At 33.6% G+C, this 16801-nt stretch overlaps 1 protein-coding gene across 2 annotated transcripts in view; it reads left to right on the top strand.

The window, feature by feature from the left end:
- STRN3 (striatin 3) overlaps window positions 1-16801 on the top strand; it is a 115957-nt gene that overhangs the window by 80706 nt on the left and 18450 nt on the right. The window contains exons 8-9 of one of the 2 annotated variants that reach the window (XM_046008902.1): window positions 2128-2238; window positions 15985-16118. In XM_046008902.1, the coding sequence (XP_045864858.1) occupies window positions 2128-2238; window positions 15985-16118 (245 nt within the window). The remainder of the gene's footprint in view (window positions 1-2127; window positions 2239-15984; window positions 16119-16801) is intronic. The other variant, XM_046008903.1, reaches the window with a different exon arrangement.

Raw genomic sequence — 16801 nt, 5'->3', positions numbered from 1 at the left:
CTTCCCTTTTGCTCTTAACTATTTCTTATAAGCAGTATCAAATCAGCTGTTATTACCAGGCAAGTTTCAGGATGTTTTTTGTGCACATATGCATTCACCAACCTGTTCTTTGCACTGCTTTGAGTTAACCTTTGTTTTCTAGACTTTAGGTTATCTTGCAAGTAATATTTGTTTTTGTTTTTTTTTTCCTTAGGCTTACCCTTTTTATTCCCTTTTGCTTTTCCACTCTAGTACCCTTTGCTACTTGAATTAGAGTTACAACTTTATTTTTTCTACAGCGGTCTTTTAAAAAACTCTTGGGGCTATCTTACTAAAATTTTCTGTCCTGTGGCATTACTTACATAAAGTTTATAACACTGAAGCTTTTTTGTTTTTAAATTTTCTTTCTGTAGGTTTAAAAATGTGTAGTTTGGCTTATTTTAAGTGGTTACTTAAACAATAATTGCTAGTTTTATTAAGATGAATGCAATTGATTTGTTCTTTAGATCACTTTTTTTTTGGGAGTATCCAGTGAGTTCACAGAATAATTTCTGATTACAGCCGTTTTCAGTAAACTTCATGATTAGAGTACACAAAAGTAAATTTTTTCTTTAAATCAATATTACTGCAGTATTACAAACAGTACTACAATAGCAAATTTGACAGATAATCTTATGTATACATTTCAATCTTGAGCAACCTAGTTTGAGTAATTCAAGTTGGTAAATTAACTTAAAGCTTTGAATTTAGCTTTTTACATCCAGATTGCCCAAGATCATAGGTATATCCATAGGGGAGAAAGTGATAACAAGTGTAGTAGAAAAGGCTCAAGGTACAGTAAGTAATTGAATTTCTACATGCCGTTCAAATATGAGAATTTTTATATTTACTACAAATAGCAGTCTATAAGGGGCAAAAAAGGCTTTTTAATGTCCACTGTATGGATTAAGTCAGTGAGGCCTAGGCAGTTTTACAAGACTTGTAATCTGGAATATAATGAGTTACCAGAAATTTAGCAAGTGTGGTTTCCCTAAAATCTCACTATTCTGTCAGTCCTGTTCAGTGACTTAGCCTGTGTGTTTTGATACAGTTCTTAATTAGTAACATGGTTACATAAACGCATACCTGTTACTCTGTAACAGAATGTTAAACTTTCTAATGACATGGCTATTTTAAAACTAAACAAATGAAGGGAAATCCCTTAATACTTAAAGTAATTCTAATAGACTTATTTTTATTCTGCTTCTTTTTAATGCTGTTTTCTTCTAGTTTACGATAGAGTAAAATTTTTTCAGGCACAAGTATTTACTTAAAATAAATACAGATTTGTTATTCAGCTAAAATAGCTGAAGTTTCTTCTTTAGCAGATGTACAGCAAATGTATGTTTTCACTTCTCCATGCTTGTCACTGCTTTTATCTTACCCTAAAAAAATCAACTCAAAAAATTCTTCAGTGGAATTTGAGTTTTGTTTTTTTGTTTTTTTTTTTTGCTAATCTTAGTTGTAGACCAATGGAAGAAGGTAATGAGATGTTGAACTATTTGGGTGGGGTGGGGGCCAAGGTGGGATTCTCTGAATGCTTTGTATGTATTATTGGAGACAATGTATTTTGGAACTATATGTATGTATTATATTGGACTAGAATGCCTCTCTATTAGTATAGTTACCCGTGCATGCAGAATCAGTGTGACAGAAGGTGCATGAATATTTTCATCAGTAAAATGGCACTGACCTTTCCAGCTTGCACTCTTATGAGTAGTTCGCATGTAATTCATTCATTTGCTTTTCTGATGCTGGCTGAATAATTTTTATGAACATTTTTATAAAGATGCAGTGATCTCTTTTGTATAACAGTTTCTAATGTCAGTCCATTGAATATTACTCATTGAAAGAATAATAACCTTCAAATTTGTGATTCATAGATATGAAGCATCATTTAACTGTTAGTATTAACTGTTTCGAAACTTATGAGATGGGCATTTAGAGTTTGAGTTGTGAATACCAAAACTGAAACTGCACCTTTAAAGTATTTTGGGTATATGCTATTAGTGTATTTTTATTATGATTATGTAAAACTGTAAGTTTACTGCCAACAGCTCGCATTGCCAACTGCTGATTTTTTTTCTTTTAATAATATGCTGCATGTAGATAAAGATGACCTCTCCCCACCTACTGAGGTTTGGGATGTAGACCAGGGATTAATAAGTAAACTGAAGGAACAGTACAAGAAGGAACGAAAGGGGAAGAAAGGGGTGAAGAGTAAGTGCAGATTCTATTATAATTTTTGTATACCAATCTCTTAGAAAAAAATTCTTCAACTCTTGCTTTTTGTGTGTGTGTGTGTGTACCTTTTTTTGGTTTCATCAGGGGGCAACTAACTTTAAACTTTGTTGTATAATTGAAATTTATTTGAATATAACTTAGGCTGTGTTACTAATCAAATGAAAAATCTCTTTAAATAATACTAATAAGGATGAAGGAAAGAGAGGTTTTTTTGTTTACAGCTTTAAAAATTTTACCAGTTTGTAAGGAATATTGGCCTTGGAATTAAAAGTAACAAATTTGTTCAAAAGGGAGAAAGTATAAATTTCCTTGTTTTTTTTTTTAAAGATTTTATTTATTTATTTGACAGAGAGATCACAAGTAGGCAGAGAGGCAGGCAGAGAGAGAGGAGGAAGCAGGCTTCCGGTGGAGCAGAGAGCCCAATGTGGGGCTCGATCCCAGGACCCTGAGATCATGACCTGAGCCGAAGGCAGCGGCTTAATCCACTGAGCCACCCAGGCGCCCCAATTTCCTTGTTTTTGATAAATGGGGTATTATAGCTATAACCAACTTGTCTTGTCCAGGTTATATTTCTTAGTTTGGAAATCCTTAAGTATAGTGAATATAAAAGCCCTTTTCATCATTGCTGCTTTCTGGTCTTAATCCAACAGCAAAGCAAGAGGACAGCAGAAAAATCTCTCCTGGCTAGTAGTTTGTTGACTACTGTGGTAGAAGGCTAATAGAAAGGGTAGTGATGCCAGTAAGGTTTGTTTGGTCTCTAGTTGAGTAACTTTTTTTCATAGTATTTTCACTGTGTTGTGTCTGATCAGTGTACTGTGAAAGTATAAATTCAGCTATAGCACTTCTCAGTGATACAGTTCATTTCCATTTTTTGAATCAAACCTTAAAAACACCCACATGAAAAGTATCTTGAGACTTTTGAGTATTAAATGAAGAAACTTGAAGCTCGCTTTGGGGAAAACTTTATTTTGAACTGGCTGTTGATTCTCCTAGTCTCACTTTTTTGACTATGTCAAGGACAAAGTGATGGCAAAGGCTAAAACCATATAGGCATTCTTTTTATATTCCTTTGTTGACAGAGAAGTTTATAAAATGGCAGGTGTAACTGAAATGCATGTAAGTTTTTTGCAGTAAAACTTTTTAAATGGTTTAATTTATTGTGGAAGCTAATAAGGAGAGTTTTGGGGACTTGTACAGTTTTCTTTTATAAAATTATGCTAATTTGCTATGCATGTGGATGAAAAGAAACTACTTTCTAAGAAGTTTCAGATTATACGGTGAATCGCTTATTGTATTTAAAAACATTTAGTGCTGGGCAGGCGCTTTGTTCAGCTCTAACATCATTTACCTACGTAATTCATGCATGTTTAGTATAAAAGTACTTTTGCATGATTGACTATTTGAATATAGACATGAAACATTAGAATTTTGGGGTGTAGTTCTTTTTAATGAAATGTAGTTTATTTTAATACTAGATTACTTATTTTCCGTGTGCTGTTCATGAACTGACTCATCTTTTGATTTCTTTAGAAAATGTTAGATAATGTTGCTTTAATTTAAAATATAAATACCCCCCATTTTTTCCTCCTGATATGATTATATCTTTTTGAGGTTTAGAAAATAATATATAGGTCAATTGAAGGTCTTTTTCAGTTGTAGGCCTAAATGTACCTAGAAAATATTACACCCACATCTTTAAGAAATACTAGAAACAAATCAACTGAAGCTAAAATTCAAAACCCCCAATTGTATCAAAGTTTTATTTGCCTGTTTAGCTGACATTTCATAGAAGACATTATTTCATATCAATAAATATTCCTCTTTATAGCATGTTTTCAGGTTTTTTGTTTTTTTTTTTTAACCAACTACCTTGTTGTGAAATATAAGATTGGAGAACTATGTGAAGTGGACAAAAGAGGATTGTTGTGATACAAATTAGAAGTTGGGCCTGCAGAGCCATGCCTGAGGCTCTCATGTCTGAGTACTGGGGGTTTTGTTTTTGTTTTTGTATTGTTTTATTATCTAGATATGTACTCTATTATTTAGCCAGGTCTTTTAAATTTTGTTTTTTTTTCTTTTTTTTTTTTTAAAGGAGCTAACTTTGTTTATATAACCATAAAAAGTAACACATCCTTGTTACCCAGACAGTGTAGGAAGTATAGTATCTAGAAACATATAGAAAAATGTGAAAAAGACCCACAATCTTAATACTTAGAGATTAATATTTGCCATATATCTTTACAACTTTTTCCAAGTGTTGTCTTATATATAAACCACCTTTTTAATTTTTTAACAAAAATATTGTAATATTTTAATTCATTTTGTCTTAAATGTTGCACAGTCATCTGAAGAAGATATAATTTTAATGATTACATAGTTTTGCAGTTGGTAGGTTTAACCTGGCCTCCGTTAGTTAGACCTTTATATTTTTTCTCATTTTTAATGTTTTTAGAAATGTCCATGTCTTAAGGTTTCCTGTATATGTACATATAAGATTTTTAGCAAAATGTCTCAGGAATGTATTAGGAGGTAATGTGTTTCTTTTTGCACTTATTGTGAATTTAAATAAAACCTTTTTGCCTTTGAATATATCAAGTTCAGTATGAACCTGTTGGCTCTGAATCCCTGATATGGAGATAAAACTTAAGGAAATAAAAAAACTTTTTTCAGTTGATGGATCATAACTTCTGTTTTAATCTAGGTAGATCTACATTAATACAAAGATATAATTTTACATGAAAAGGATAATTCCTGTATTTTCTTATTCTTATTAACTGTTTTTGTTGAGTTTTATTTTGATATTTTATTAGATACAGCTTTGTACAAGATAGAATAATTTGCAAGCTGTAGTCTTGATTTCTTTATTTCTTTTATTCCAATATATGAATGAATTATACCCACTGGATCATAATACTACATTTCTACAGATCTTTTTCTAGCTTCTTAGAGGGAAGAAAATTATTTGCTAGTTTTACCATATAGATTCAGCAGATGTAACCCAACCTAAATGCTTTTTTTTTAATGGAAAGAAAAAAGTGGTGAGAATATCAGCTTTTTAACTTTGTAAAGACTCAACCATGATTTGACTCTTAAATGGAAAGAATTCTAAAACCCAGAGCTGAGCAACTAGTGGTTATTTGTCTTCTAACTTGTTTACTTCACTACACCTTTCCTTTTTTCCACCTGAGGCAAAAGAAAATGACTTAAATGTGAACTTTGCCTTGGATTGTAGATATAATTTAGTATTAATTTCATGCTAAGTGCCATATGCTTAGGAGATATACTTTATTAATACTTGTAAAAGTAGAAACCATGAAACTTAAGAGACTTGATGCAGTTATTTTGTTCTAAGGCTTCAAAAGTATTAAGCTTACCTTAGTTTTTTAACCTTTTTTTTTTTTAAGATTTTATTTATTTATTTGACAGACAGAGATCACAAGTAGGCAGAGAGGCAGGCAGAGAGAGGGGAAAGCAGGCTCCCTGCTGGGCAGAGAGCCCGATGTGGGGCTTGATCCCAGGACCCTGGGATCATGACCTGAGCCGAAGCCAGAGGCTTTAACCCACTGAGCCACAGCCAGAGGCTTTAACCCACTGAGCCACCCAGGCGCCCCTACTTTTTAACTTTTTATTTTGACATAATTTCATACTTAAGGAAAAGTACAGTTGCAAGAATAGTACAAAGAATTGCAGGTAATTTTCACCCAGACCCCCCAGTTGTCAATATTTTACTGCATTTGCTTTATTCTTTCTCTGTAATTATATACATTTATTATTTTGAATAGTTCAAAAAATGAGTAGGTTGCAGATATGTTGTTCCTTAAATGGTTTAGCATATGTTACCTGACAACAAAAACATCCTCTTAAATGACCACAGTACAGTGATGAAAACCAGGAAAGTAAATGATACAGTACTGTTATCTGACCCGCAACTCAGTTTTCTTTCATTCTTTAATAATTTCTAAAGGTTCTATAATTGGGGAAGGGAGTCTGGGAGAGTTTCTAAATTTATTGTTATGTTAAAATTTGGTCTGGTAGGATTTTTCTAGAGAAGTTTTTGGTGGTGTGCATTTTGCTGTGTTATTTATAGCTCAATAAAAGCATGTAAATCAATAACAGAAATCACTGTGGAGCATATAGAGTAAGTGTGAAGCATCTGAAGTTTGAAAAATATGAGGAAGAAGTTAAAAAGTTCTTAAGACTTCCTTAGATTTTTGTCTGCTTCAGGTTTTCAAGTGGAGAGTTTAAATTGTGAATTGTAATATGTTTTCTTTTATAGATGGTCTTATTGTATGGCTTATTGTTACTCCTATGCTTTTTAAGACTTCTAAAATTGAGGCTTATTAAAATAACATCATTTCATATCTTTCCTTCAAATGATTCATAGGCTTTTCCCATTTCAAAGACTCACATTCTGAAAATATATATGTTTACAGTTTTGGTTTTTAGTGAATGAATGAACTTGTCTTAATTTTTCTCATGATTGCCATTTGTGCTAATTTTCCTGTCTTTTCCATGTATAGAATATGATTGTCATTCCCCTTCTTAACTGATGTTACAGAATTGCTGCATATGCTTTGACTTGTCAATACATTGGAAAAGGAAAGTCTTTTAACTTTTTCAGTATTCTTAAAATATAATTTATACGGGCACCTGGGTGACTCAGTGGGTTAAGCCTCTGCCTTCAGCTCAGGTCATGATCTCAGGCTCCTGGGATCGAGCCCTGCATCGGGCTCTCTGCTCAGCAGGAAGCCTGCTTTCCCCCTCTCTCTGTCTGCCTCTTTGCCTACTTGTGATCTCTCTCTGTGTCAAATAAATAAAATATTTAAAATATATATATATAATTTATAAGTGAGTGTCCCTGGATTGTTTTCTAGTTTTTTAAAAAATTTTATATTAGTTTTTGTCACTTGTTACTCCAGATCCAGGATGACAAACCGTCAACAGAAATGTAATATTTTGGGGGCGCCTGGGTGGCTCAGCGGGTTAAGCCTCTGCCTTCATCTGAGGTCATGATCTCAGGGTCCTGGGATCGAGCGCCCGCATGGGGCTCTCTGCTCAGCAGGGAGCCTATTTCCTCCTGTCTCTCTACCTCTCTGCCTACTTGTGATATCTATCTCTCTGTCAAATAAATAAATAAAATCTTTAAAAAAAAGAAAAAGAAATGTAATATTTTTGTCAAGTATGACTTTTGTCCGAATATCTGTATATTGGACATTTTAACATTTAAGGAGAAATTATTCTTTTATAGCAGTAACTTTTAGTAGGCTTTTAAAAACAACTTGGTGCACGCTGTAAAATATTTGGTATTTTTAAAAAGATTTATTTACTTATTTGAGAGAGACAGGGAGAGAACATGCGCACACACACACAAGCTCAGGGAGGGACAGAGGGAGAGCGAGCATCTCAAGCAGACTCCTTGCTGAGTGTGGAGCCCCACACTGGGCTCAACCAATTCCATGACCCTGAGATCGTAACCTGAGCCAAAATCAAGAGTCAGACATTTAACCCACTGAGCCACCAGGTGCTCCAAATATTTGGTATTTAAGCTGCTTCTGTTTACAAGAGAGTATAAATTTGAAGAATCCATAAAACAGTTAAGTATTCTGTCTCATATCAAATCAAAGACAAAAATAGTTGTCTCTTATGAAGGGGATGCAGTTGGTTTTGTATTTCCTGTTTTAATTTCATACCTTTTTTTATGCATGTATGTATATATGCATGCATGCTCCACACCTAGCCCAACACAGGCTTTGAACTCAGGATCTGGAGATCAAGACATGAGCTGATGAGATCAAGAGTCAGACACAATTGACTGAACCACTGAGCTGCCCCTGATTTCACATTTTTAAAATAGACCGTTGAGTTCAACTCATATTTCTTCCCCCTTTTTTTTTTTCCATCCCTGTAAGACAGTACCTTAACTTACACATTTTGGCAAGGATTAGAAAGTATCAAATTGATACTCTTTTTATTAAAACTACAGAATCACTTTGTAGCTAACTATCTTAACTTGACATTTTGACAAGGATCAGAAAGTATCAGCTTGATACTCTCTGAATCAGTACACTTTTTAAAACTGTGGAGTCACTTCCTAGCTGAACTAGTTTTTTTTTTTTTTCTTACTGTTGTGATGTTATTTTTTTTAAGATGATAGTTTTCGTGTGAAAGCTTTTATTTTATTAGAACAATAATGAGAAAATAGAACAAATGTAGCAGACATAACTAAATCCTTATTTTTAAATAAACTTACTGGTGTGCCTGAGTGGCTCAGTCAGTTAAGCATCTGCCTTCACCTCAAGTCATGATCCCAGAGTCCTGGGATAGAGCCCTGCCTTAGGCTTCCTGCTCATCAGGAGCCTGCTTCTCCCTGTTCTCCCAACTCATGCTGTCTGTCACGCTCGCTTGCTCTCTCTTTTTCTCAAATAATTAAGATCTTTTAAAAAATATAAAATAAATTTATCTTTTCCAGATTGCCTGCTAACAGTTGCTTTCACTTTAGAATATAAGGTTTGATTAACAAAGGGGGGGGCACCTAATGAGAAAGGGAAAATGTTAGATTTAGTAAAATACTTGAGTACTTACAGTAATAGAGTCTATAGAAAGATACATTCCGTTAAGTCCTGAATATGTGTGTTTGAGAACAAGTATGGTTTTAAAAACATGAACACAGCAATCATCGGTCCATAGTTTGGCTTACACGTGCCATAATTAGTATATTTTTCATTGTCCTGTAATCTGTTTAGAAGATTGTACATTTTGCAGATTTGATAGTCATGGTTAAGAGGTAGATGGGTTGTTATGTAATTCAGAGTAGTAAAAAGAGTTTTTCTTGGGGCACCTGCATGGCTCAGTCCATTAAGCTCATGACTCTTGATTTCAGCTCAGATCATGATCTCAGGGTCATGAGATTGGGCCCTGTGTCAGGCTCTGCATTGAGTATGGATCCTGCTTGGGATTCTGTTTCTCCCTCTGATCCTTCCCCTGCCCTCCACCTAAAAAAAGAAAGTGTTTTTCTTGTTGTTCAGTTTGATAAAGTATTTCTCCTATAAAGTCCAACAATAATTAAGAATCAGGCTTTATCTAGTAAATGCTTAATGAGTTTTCATTTAGGCCTTGATTATTTTTGTATGTGTAATATTCTTTACTAATATGTTTACGGTTTTCTTCCACTTTTTTTTAAAGATTTTATTTATTTATTTGACAGAGATCACAAGTAGGCAGAGAGAGGGGGAAGCAGGCTCCCTGCTGAGCAGAGAGCCGGATGCGGGGCTGGATCCCAGGACCCTGAGATCATGACCTGAGCCAAAGGCAGAGGCATAACCCACTGAGCCACCCAGGCGCTCCTGTTTACAGTTTTCTTATTACTGTGAATTAGTCTTCAAATTTATTTGAAGTTGCATTTTTTTACATTTATTATATTTAGAATATTGGGTAGATTTAGAAAGAGAATGAATACACATTAAATTTGTAGTTGAGAGGTATTCTATAAACTAGGGACTACTTAAGACTCATACCTGGTTATGAAATCTGCTTTAATCTTTAAGCAGCTTTTGGGCACTAGAATTAAAGCAGGGTTCTTACATTGTCTCCTGAACTTGGCACTGTGACACACAAAGACTAGTGTTTGGCTCTAGTATGAAAAAATAATAGTTATTACATAATTTGGGACCTTTAGTTTAAACAATAACTTTCATGTTATCTCCTATTTTCCTTTTCTTCTGTGTTTCTCAGTCTCTGTGTTCAGGAAGATTATGACTTCACATGTGCGATAAAACTTGAGCTCATCTTTATTATTTTTGATATTAGCTATCATGAAATTAATTGTAAGATAATATCTAATAAAGTCAAATGTTATGGTACATGCAAGTTTAATAAGAATGAGCAGGGAAAGATCAGCAAAGGCTTTAAGAGGAGAGCTGGAAGTGGTTTGAAGGAATAGGTAGAATTGTGGTAAGTGCATGGTAGAGTTAGAACGTTTATGTATGTGTGTGTGTGTGAGAGAGAGAAAGTGTGAATGAGTGAGATGAGGAAGCTGCTTTGAGTCTAAAATCAGGGAGATTTGTGTTGTGGAGCATTAAAAAATGAGATCAAATAGGAAAAATAGGATCAGAACATGAAGCCACATGCAAGGGTAAAGTACAAGATTTTAGTTAGCTTTGATCCAAAGAATGTTAAGGCGCCACTTGTGGTTTCTGAATTAGGGGTGATAATTGTGATAATTTTAGAAAATTAGTTTGACTGTGGCTTTCCAATTTTGCAGAAGGTAAGTGGAGCTGGAGGTTAGGAAAACTAATTAGGAATCTATGGCAATAATTGATAAGAATGAAAGCTTTGATTAGAAAAAAGTCAACAGGGTAGATTAAGCTGAAGCATAATAAAGGAGAATTTTTTTTTTCTTGGTAGGGAAAATTCTTTTTAAAAACAACCCTACCCCCATTTTAAAAGTTGAGGAATTTTTAAAGTAAAGATTATTTATTTTTAGTTATATTGGTGGGGGAGTGTGCAGAGGGTGAGGGAGAATCCCAAGCAGACTCCCTAGGAAGCATGGAGCTGGATGTGGGGCTCAGTTCCACAGTCGTGACCTGAGCCAAAATTGAGAGTGGGACACTTAACTGACTGAGCCATCCAGATGCCCCTACAAGTTGAAGAGGAATTATTAAAATGTAGTTGCAGAATTTTAAGAATAGAAACCAGAGCAATGGTGGTGATACTTGTAAGTGGGAAAGTTATAAAGGAGAGCTATTTTGTGAGTAAGGATAACATTTTCTTTTATGTTGAATTTAACTGATGGTTAGACATCCAGTTGGCAGTTTCTCATTTGTTACAGAATTTGTTTACAGTCATTCAGTATCAGGGAGAAAATCCTCGCATAATCCCTGTGATAATCATTTTAGAAAATTCAGACTATTTGGCATACTGCCTACTTCCATGCAGAAGTAATGATACTTAAGCATTTCTGAGAAATTAAGGATTACTGTTAGGACAATAAATGTGTAAGATTTCACCGGTTCCCATTAATTCCTAACGTCTCACTGCCTAGCATTTTTTTTACAGATACATGGATGAATGATAGTTTCTATAGAGTTATAATATTCCAATAGCCATAGTGAAATTTAATAATTAAGTAGCTGTTAGTTAGTCCATTAGTACTGGCTTTAGTAAATACAAAGTCATAGTAAATATAAGGTCATAATGTGTGACCTTGGGTTTGCCTGTTTTGTTTTTACTTGATACTGACTACAAAATACTTTCTTTTGTCTTTTCAAGAATTTTTTGGGACATTTTAAAAACTGTTTTCTTTCAAAATACTTAAGAAAATAGTTCTGTCATTATTGAAGTTCATAGTTAAAGATCTCACAGTACTGCAGATGCTTTTGAGTTTTGTATATTTTGGCCTGAATAATCCAGGCAACAGCTGAAATTCTCCCTTTAAATTTATGGCCTGTGACAGTGTTGACTTTTCATACTGTTATGAGAATCTCAGAGCACACATGGGTAAATGAGACTTCAAATTTGGGAAGAGTGAAAAAAATTTGAGGAAAATTGGGGTTGCTTTGTTAATGACACATTTGTGTAAGTGTGGCAGGAAACTATCCATATGAACACCAGGGAGAGTCAATTGTTTGTTGCCCTCTCATATAAAAATCATGTGTACTTATTTAACTTTTTATGATAGTGAATTAAATTGGAAAAAAACTCATGTTTTACTCTGTGCATTGTACAACATTAATCATCTTAAATACCAGAATTGTCTTTTAAGGGTACTTGTGTCTGTGAGCTTACAGAGCTTTCGTTGAGTGACAGAAGACTCAATTTTATATATAGATATAAAACATAGTGGGTATATATTTCACTACAGAAATTGTGAATATATTATTTAAATCTTAATATCTTTGGAAATATTTGAAATATTTCAGTTTGGGAAACTGAAGATTTATTTATCTGAGATTTTTATAACAGGAACTTCTGAAAAATAGCCTGTTTTGTTAGTAAATTAGTTTTAAGGCTGCTAGCAAATCAGACAGTCATGAAATGAACCTCTACAGCCAACATTAATTTACTAGGACAAAACTCTATGACATGATAACTGATCTGAGAGATAGATTGCCCCTCATCCCTTCAGGACTTTTTTTAAGAGATAGGGGGAGAGAGGGAGAGGGAGAAAGGAGAGAGGCAGAGGGAGAGAATCTTAAGCAGGTTCTGAGTTGTGTGGGGCTTGATCTTATAACCCTGAGATCATGACCTGAGCAAAATCAAGAGTTGGATGCGTAGCCAACTGAGCCACGCAGGTGCCCCCCCCTTCTAATCAGTCAAGGTCAGCCTCTACTGGATGACTGATTATAAAGTTGCAAGAGCAGAGGAAGGTACAAAATATAGCTATTGTGTTTACTTATATTGCAGCAGACATTAATCTCCTTAATATTGTAAATTTGCTGCTGTTTTAAAGTGCTGAAGATCTGCTTGTATGATCTTGAGAGAGGGTTTGGGCAATTGTCTTAAGGATTTTGGAGTTTCTGGCTCCCCCGACCCCTTTTGAAAGAGAGATCATGAGCAGTGGGGAGGGGCAGAGGGAGAAGCAGGCTCCCTGCTGAGCAAGGAGCCTGATGCAGGACTCCATCCCAGGACCCTGGGATCATGACCTGAGCCTAAGGCAGACGCTTAACTGACTGAGCTACCCAGGCATCCCGAATTTTTGACTTTTATGTCTATATATTTTGCTTTCGTTTTTAATGTTAAGTGAAGTTTTTTCTGCCATAAGTCAATTGAGAGTACTGTTCTGAAATCTAATTTTAGCTCACAGATCAGGAAAATAGTAGTTTAATAAAGGAATTTAAGGAACACATATGGGGGGACGCCTGAGTAGCTCAGTGGGTTAAGCCTTTGCCTTCGGCTCAGGTCATGATCCCAGAGTCCTGGGATTGAGCCCCACATCAGGCTCTCTGCTCAGCAGGGAACCTGCTTCCTCCTCTCTCTCTCTGCCTGCCTCTCTGCCTATTTGTGATCACTGTCTGTCACATAAACAAAATCTTTAAAAAAAAAAAAAAGCACAGATGGGAAAAAACTGTTTAGTCATTTTGTCATATTGCTTGAATTTAGCACCTGACAATAACTACTACCTTCTTGGAAGACATCTAAATTCCTGTGATTCCTAAATTCATGACAGGACACTTAATGATGGAAGGAGGAGAGGGGGCCAATAAGCATGAACCTCATTACACTTTTTAAAGGATAAATATTTCATTAGAGTTTGTTATTTAAAAAGATGCAAATTCACCTTTAACTTAAAGCTGAGAAGGGAACATTAGAGTTCATAATCTCTTATTTCAGTGGCATTTTTCCAACTTTATCTTTTCTTGTTGAGTTCCTATCATACTCCATTTTGTAAAGAAAGTGTTTTTAACCAGACTGTTTTCTTTCCAACCAGACCGTTTTTTAATAAAGATTTAAGATATACCATGTCACCACTGGCATAAGTGGAATTAATTATTTGGCTGTGTTCTTTAGGTTTGATAAAATTGAAGAAGAAAGGGTTTGTTTGATATGTGAACTGTAGGTTTCCTTGGTCAGTCGAGTGTCCATAAAAAGGAGAATTAATTATAGAAGTATGAAAAGAACCTTATTATAAGATCCCATTTTGTAGACCATAAAATTTCCAAAAAAGGAAATGCTAAGGTAGTAATAGTATTCTTAAATTGCTTGATGAAATCTCTTAGGTTAACTGACAAAAAGTATCAAAATTTCTTTACTAAAAACTACCTTTAATTTTGGTTTCTTTGAATTGCTAATGACATTTCTTATGTTTATGCAATCATTTGCTATAATTAGTTATAAATAAAATGAATTTATAGAATAGAAACTAATTCCCTCTGCAAAAAAACAAGGACAAAATTGAGTATTTACTGTGATTACTGTATGCCCCAGTGATAGGTGATTATGAAAAGTAGAAATACATAGCTATATATAATAAATGCTGAATGAGCAGTAAGCTTGCTATGTATAAATAAATGTATGTATATAGAGTGAGATGGAGAAATGTAATCGTATGCTTAATTAGAAATCTGGTTAAACGTAGTTAAAATTGCCCAGGTACTTCACTTCACATGCCCGTAAATTTCTCAACAACTGATCAGAAATAATCTCTGAAAAAGCTCTATATAATAATGCAGAATAATTTGTTATTATGTTAAAAGTAATTTATTGGGCTTTTATTAAGATTTGTGTTAATGAGTGTGTAATTGTGAGTGGGAGGAATTGTGGCAGTTTGTTCTAACTTGTCTTATAAACAAATTATGAAATTAAAAGAAAAATTTGTCCTTATACTGGCTAAAAATGCTTTGAGAAAATATTAACCTCATGAATTTTACGTAGTTATTCTTAACATCATTTGAAACGTTTTTTTAAATAGTTTTTTGCAGCTTCTAATATTACCAATAACTGTATACTAGATAGGTAGAATCAATTCTGTAGATTTAGATTTAATAAACATAATCATTGAAAGATTAATTACTACTAGTATACCTGTGTATATATATCTTGTCAGATTTACTCTAGATTTGTTGCTGACTCACAACTTCATTAGCTTACTTCGATAATATGATATTCTAGATAAAGGTAAATATTATTTCTGCAGTAGTATATATTGAGGAGATTGACTTGTGTCTTAGAGTAATTTTCAGTAGTATTAGTGATGACTGACAAATTTCATTACCTCTGTTATGTTTCTTGTATATTAAGTTTGTATCATTTTTCGTAGGAACTTTTCAAAATTATTAATTAGCTTAGTTTTTAAATGTTTCTCTTTTAAATCTGCTCATGAATTTTAAATGTTTTTTTGACATGTTGAGTTGTTTTGTATTACAATGACTTGTGTGCTTTCTTCTTGTATCATCAGATTAAAATTTTGATTTCAAAGCATGTGTGAGATAATACTGAGAATTATTCCTTGTACTGTAACTGTTACAACAAAATACTTATAGTATAGCTATTCTGATTATGGCAGAGTTTGATGTTAACCGTAATAGAAATTTAATTTAAAGTTGTATAGTTAGTCAATATAGAATAGTTATTTTTATTTTAGAAGTATGGTAAATAAAAGGAGAGTTAAAATAAGAAATCATAATCAAAGCTTGAAAACTGGAAGGTATTTTGGAACATCACATGGATTAACGTTTTACAGAAAGGAAGCTGACAGTTTTGGTTGTAGAACCACCCTCTTCCTAGAACATTGTTGTAACCTGAGCTATTTAAGGCTTCATTTCAGTAAACTAGTAAACTGATAAATTGGATACCATTTACTTTTGAATGCTTACATTAATTTTTATCAGGGACTAGAATACCTAGCACTTCTAAGCAAATATGATACAAAGCAAAAGGACTATAACATTTAAAAAATATTATAGTTCTAATTGTACCAAAGTGATAAGTAACTAATTTAAATAGACAAACACAAAGCCTTTGTGGCCCCTCTCCCATCCTGGAATAATGTATCTAGTGCATACTTGATTTGTAGAAGATTATGTTGCAGTTTGTAAATAAGCAAATAAACACTTGTTTATTGATACTCAGTAATAGGATTTTTTGAGTGGAAGAAATAGGAGGGAAGTGGGAAAATAAAAAAATAATTATTAATATTGTAACTGTTAAGTGCTTACATTTCCCCCACAATATTGTCTTGTACTGTATGATTTTTCAGCATTTAAGAAGCGGTTTTGTTCTTTATAGCTGAACCAATAACGTTTCCATCTGGAGGAGGCAAGTCATTTATTATGGGTTCTGATGATGTTTTGTTAAGTGTACTGGGCCTTGGAGACCTTGCAGACTTGACGGTAACAAATGATGCAGACTATAGTTATGATGTAAGTGCAGTTTTATTTTTAATTTTTTAATGATTTAATAGGCTCCTTATTTTTTGGGAAACACTTAAAAAACAGAATTAATATCAAGGTGCATGGAAAAGATAAGTTTAAGTGTGTCAGTATGTTGATTTGAAGTGACATGTAGTTTTTCTTTTTTAATTACTTTGTGGTGCTTAAATTTTTCTTAGGTATTGTGGTGGATTAGCTAGAAGTTTGGGATGATTGATTACCTGATAATATTGGTTGATAAATATCTATCTTGAGTAGTCAACTCTCAATTATCTACTCAAATTGAGCCATATTTTGGTGTCAACAAGAGAAAAATAGGTAACCTGAATCACTTGCCTTCAGGATACTTCTTAAAAATTATGTTTTATTTTTGAACTTTTATTTTTGTAAACATAATGTTAAAGTTAGCTTGCCATTTCCTGAATACTTAGTCCTTCATTTGAGGGATGGGAGAGAAGAGATTGGATGGGAAGGTAGTGTTCAGAGGTGAAAGTAGTCTTGGATTAAATTTTTTATAGACAATAAACACTCAATTGAGAGTTAACTATACTTGTTTAGATTTTGTATGAATGAATTTGCAGTTTTTCAGCAAATTTATTTTTTCCCTTTTATAGCATTTCTTTTTTCTACATATTATACTTATATCTAGATGAGCATGCTTTTTAGAGACATCA

Source organism: Meles meles, chromosome 6, assembly GCF_922984935.1.
Source record: "Meles meles chromosome 6, mMelMel3.1 paternal haplotype, whole genome shotgun sequence".
Lineage (NCBI taxonomy): Eukaryota > Metazoa > Chordata > Mammalia > Carnivora > Mustelidae > Meles > Meles meles.
Note: the sequence above shows the minus strand (reverse complement) of the source record. Positions and strands in the feature narration are given on the sequence as shown.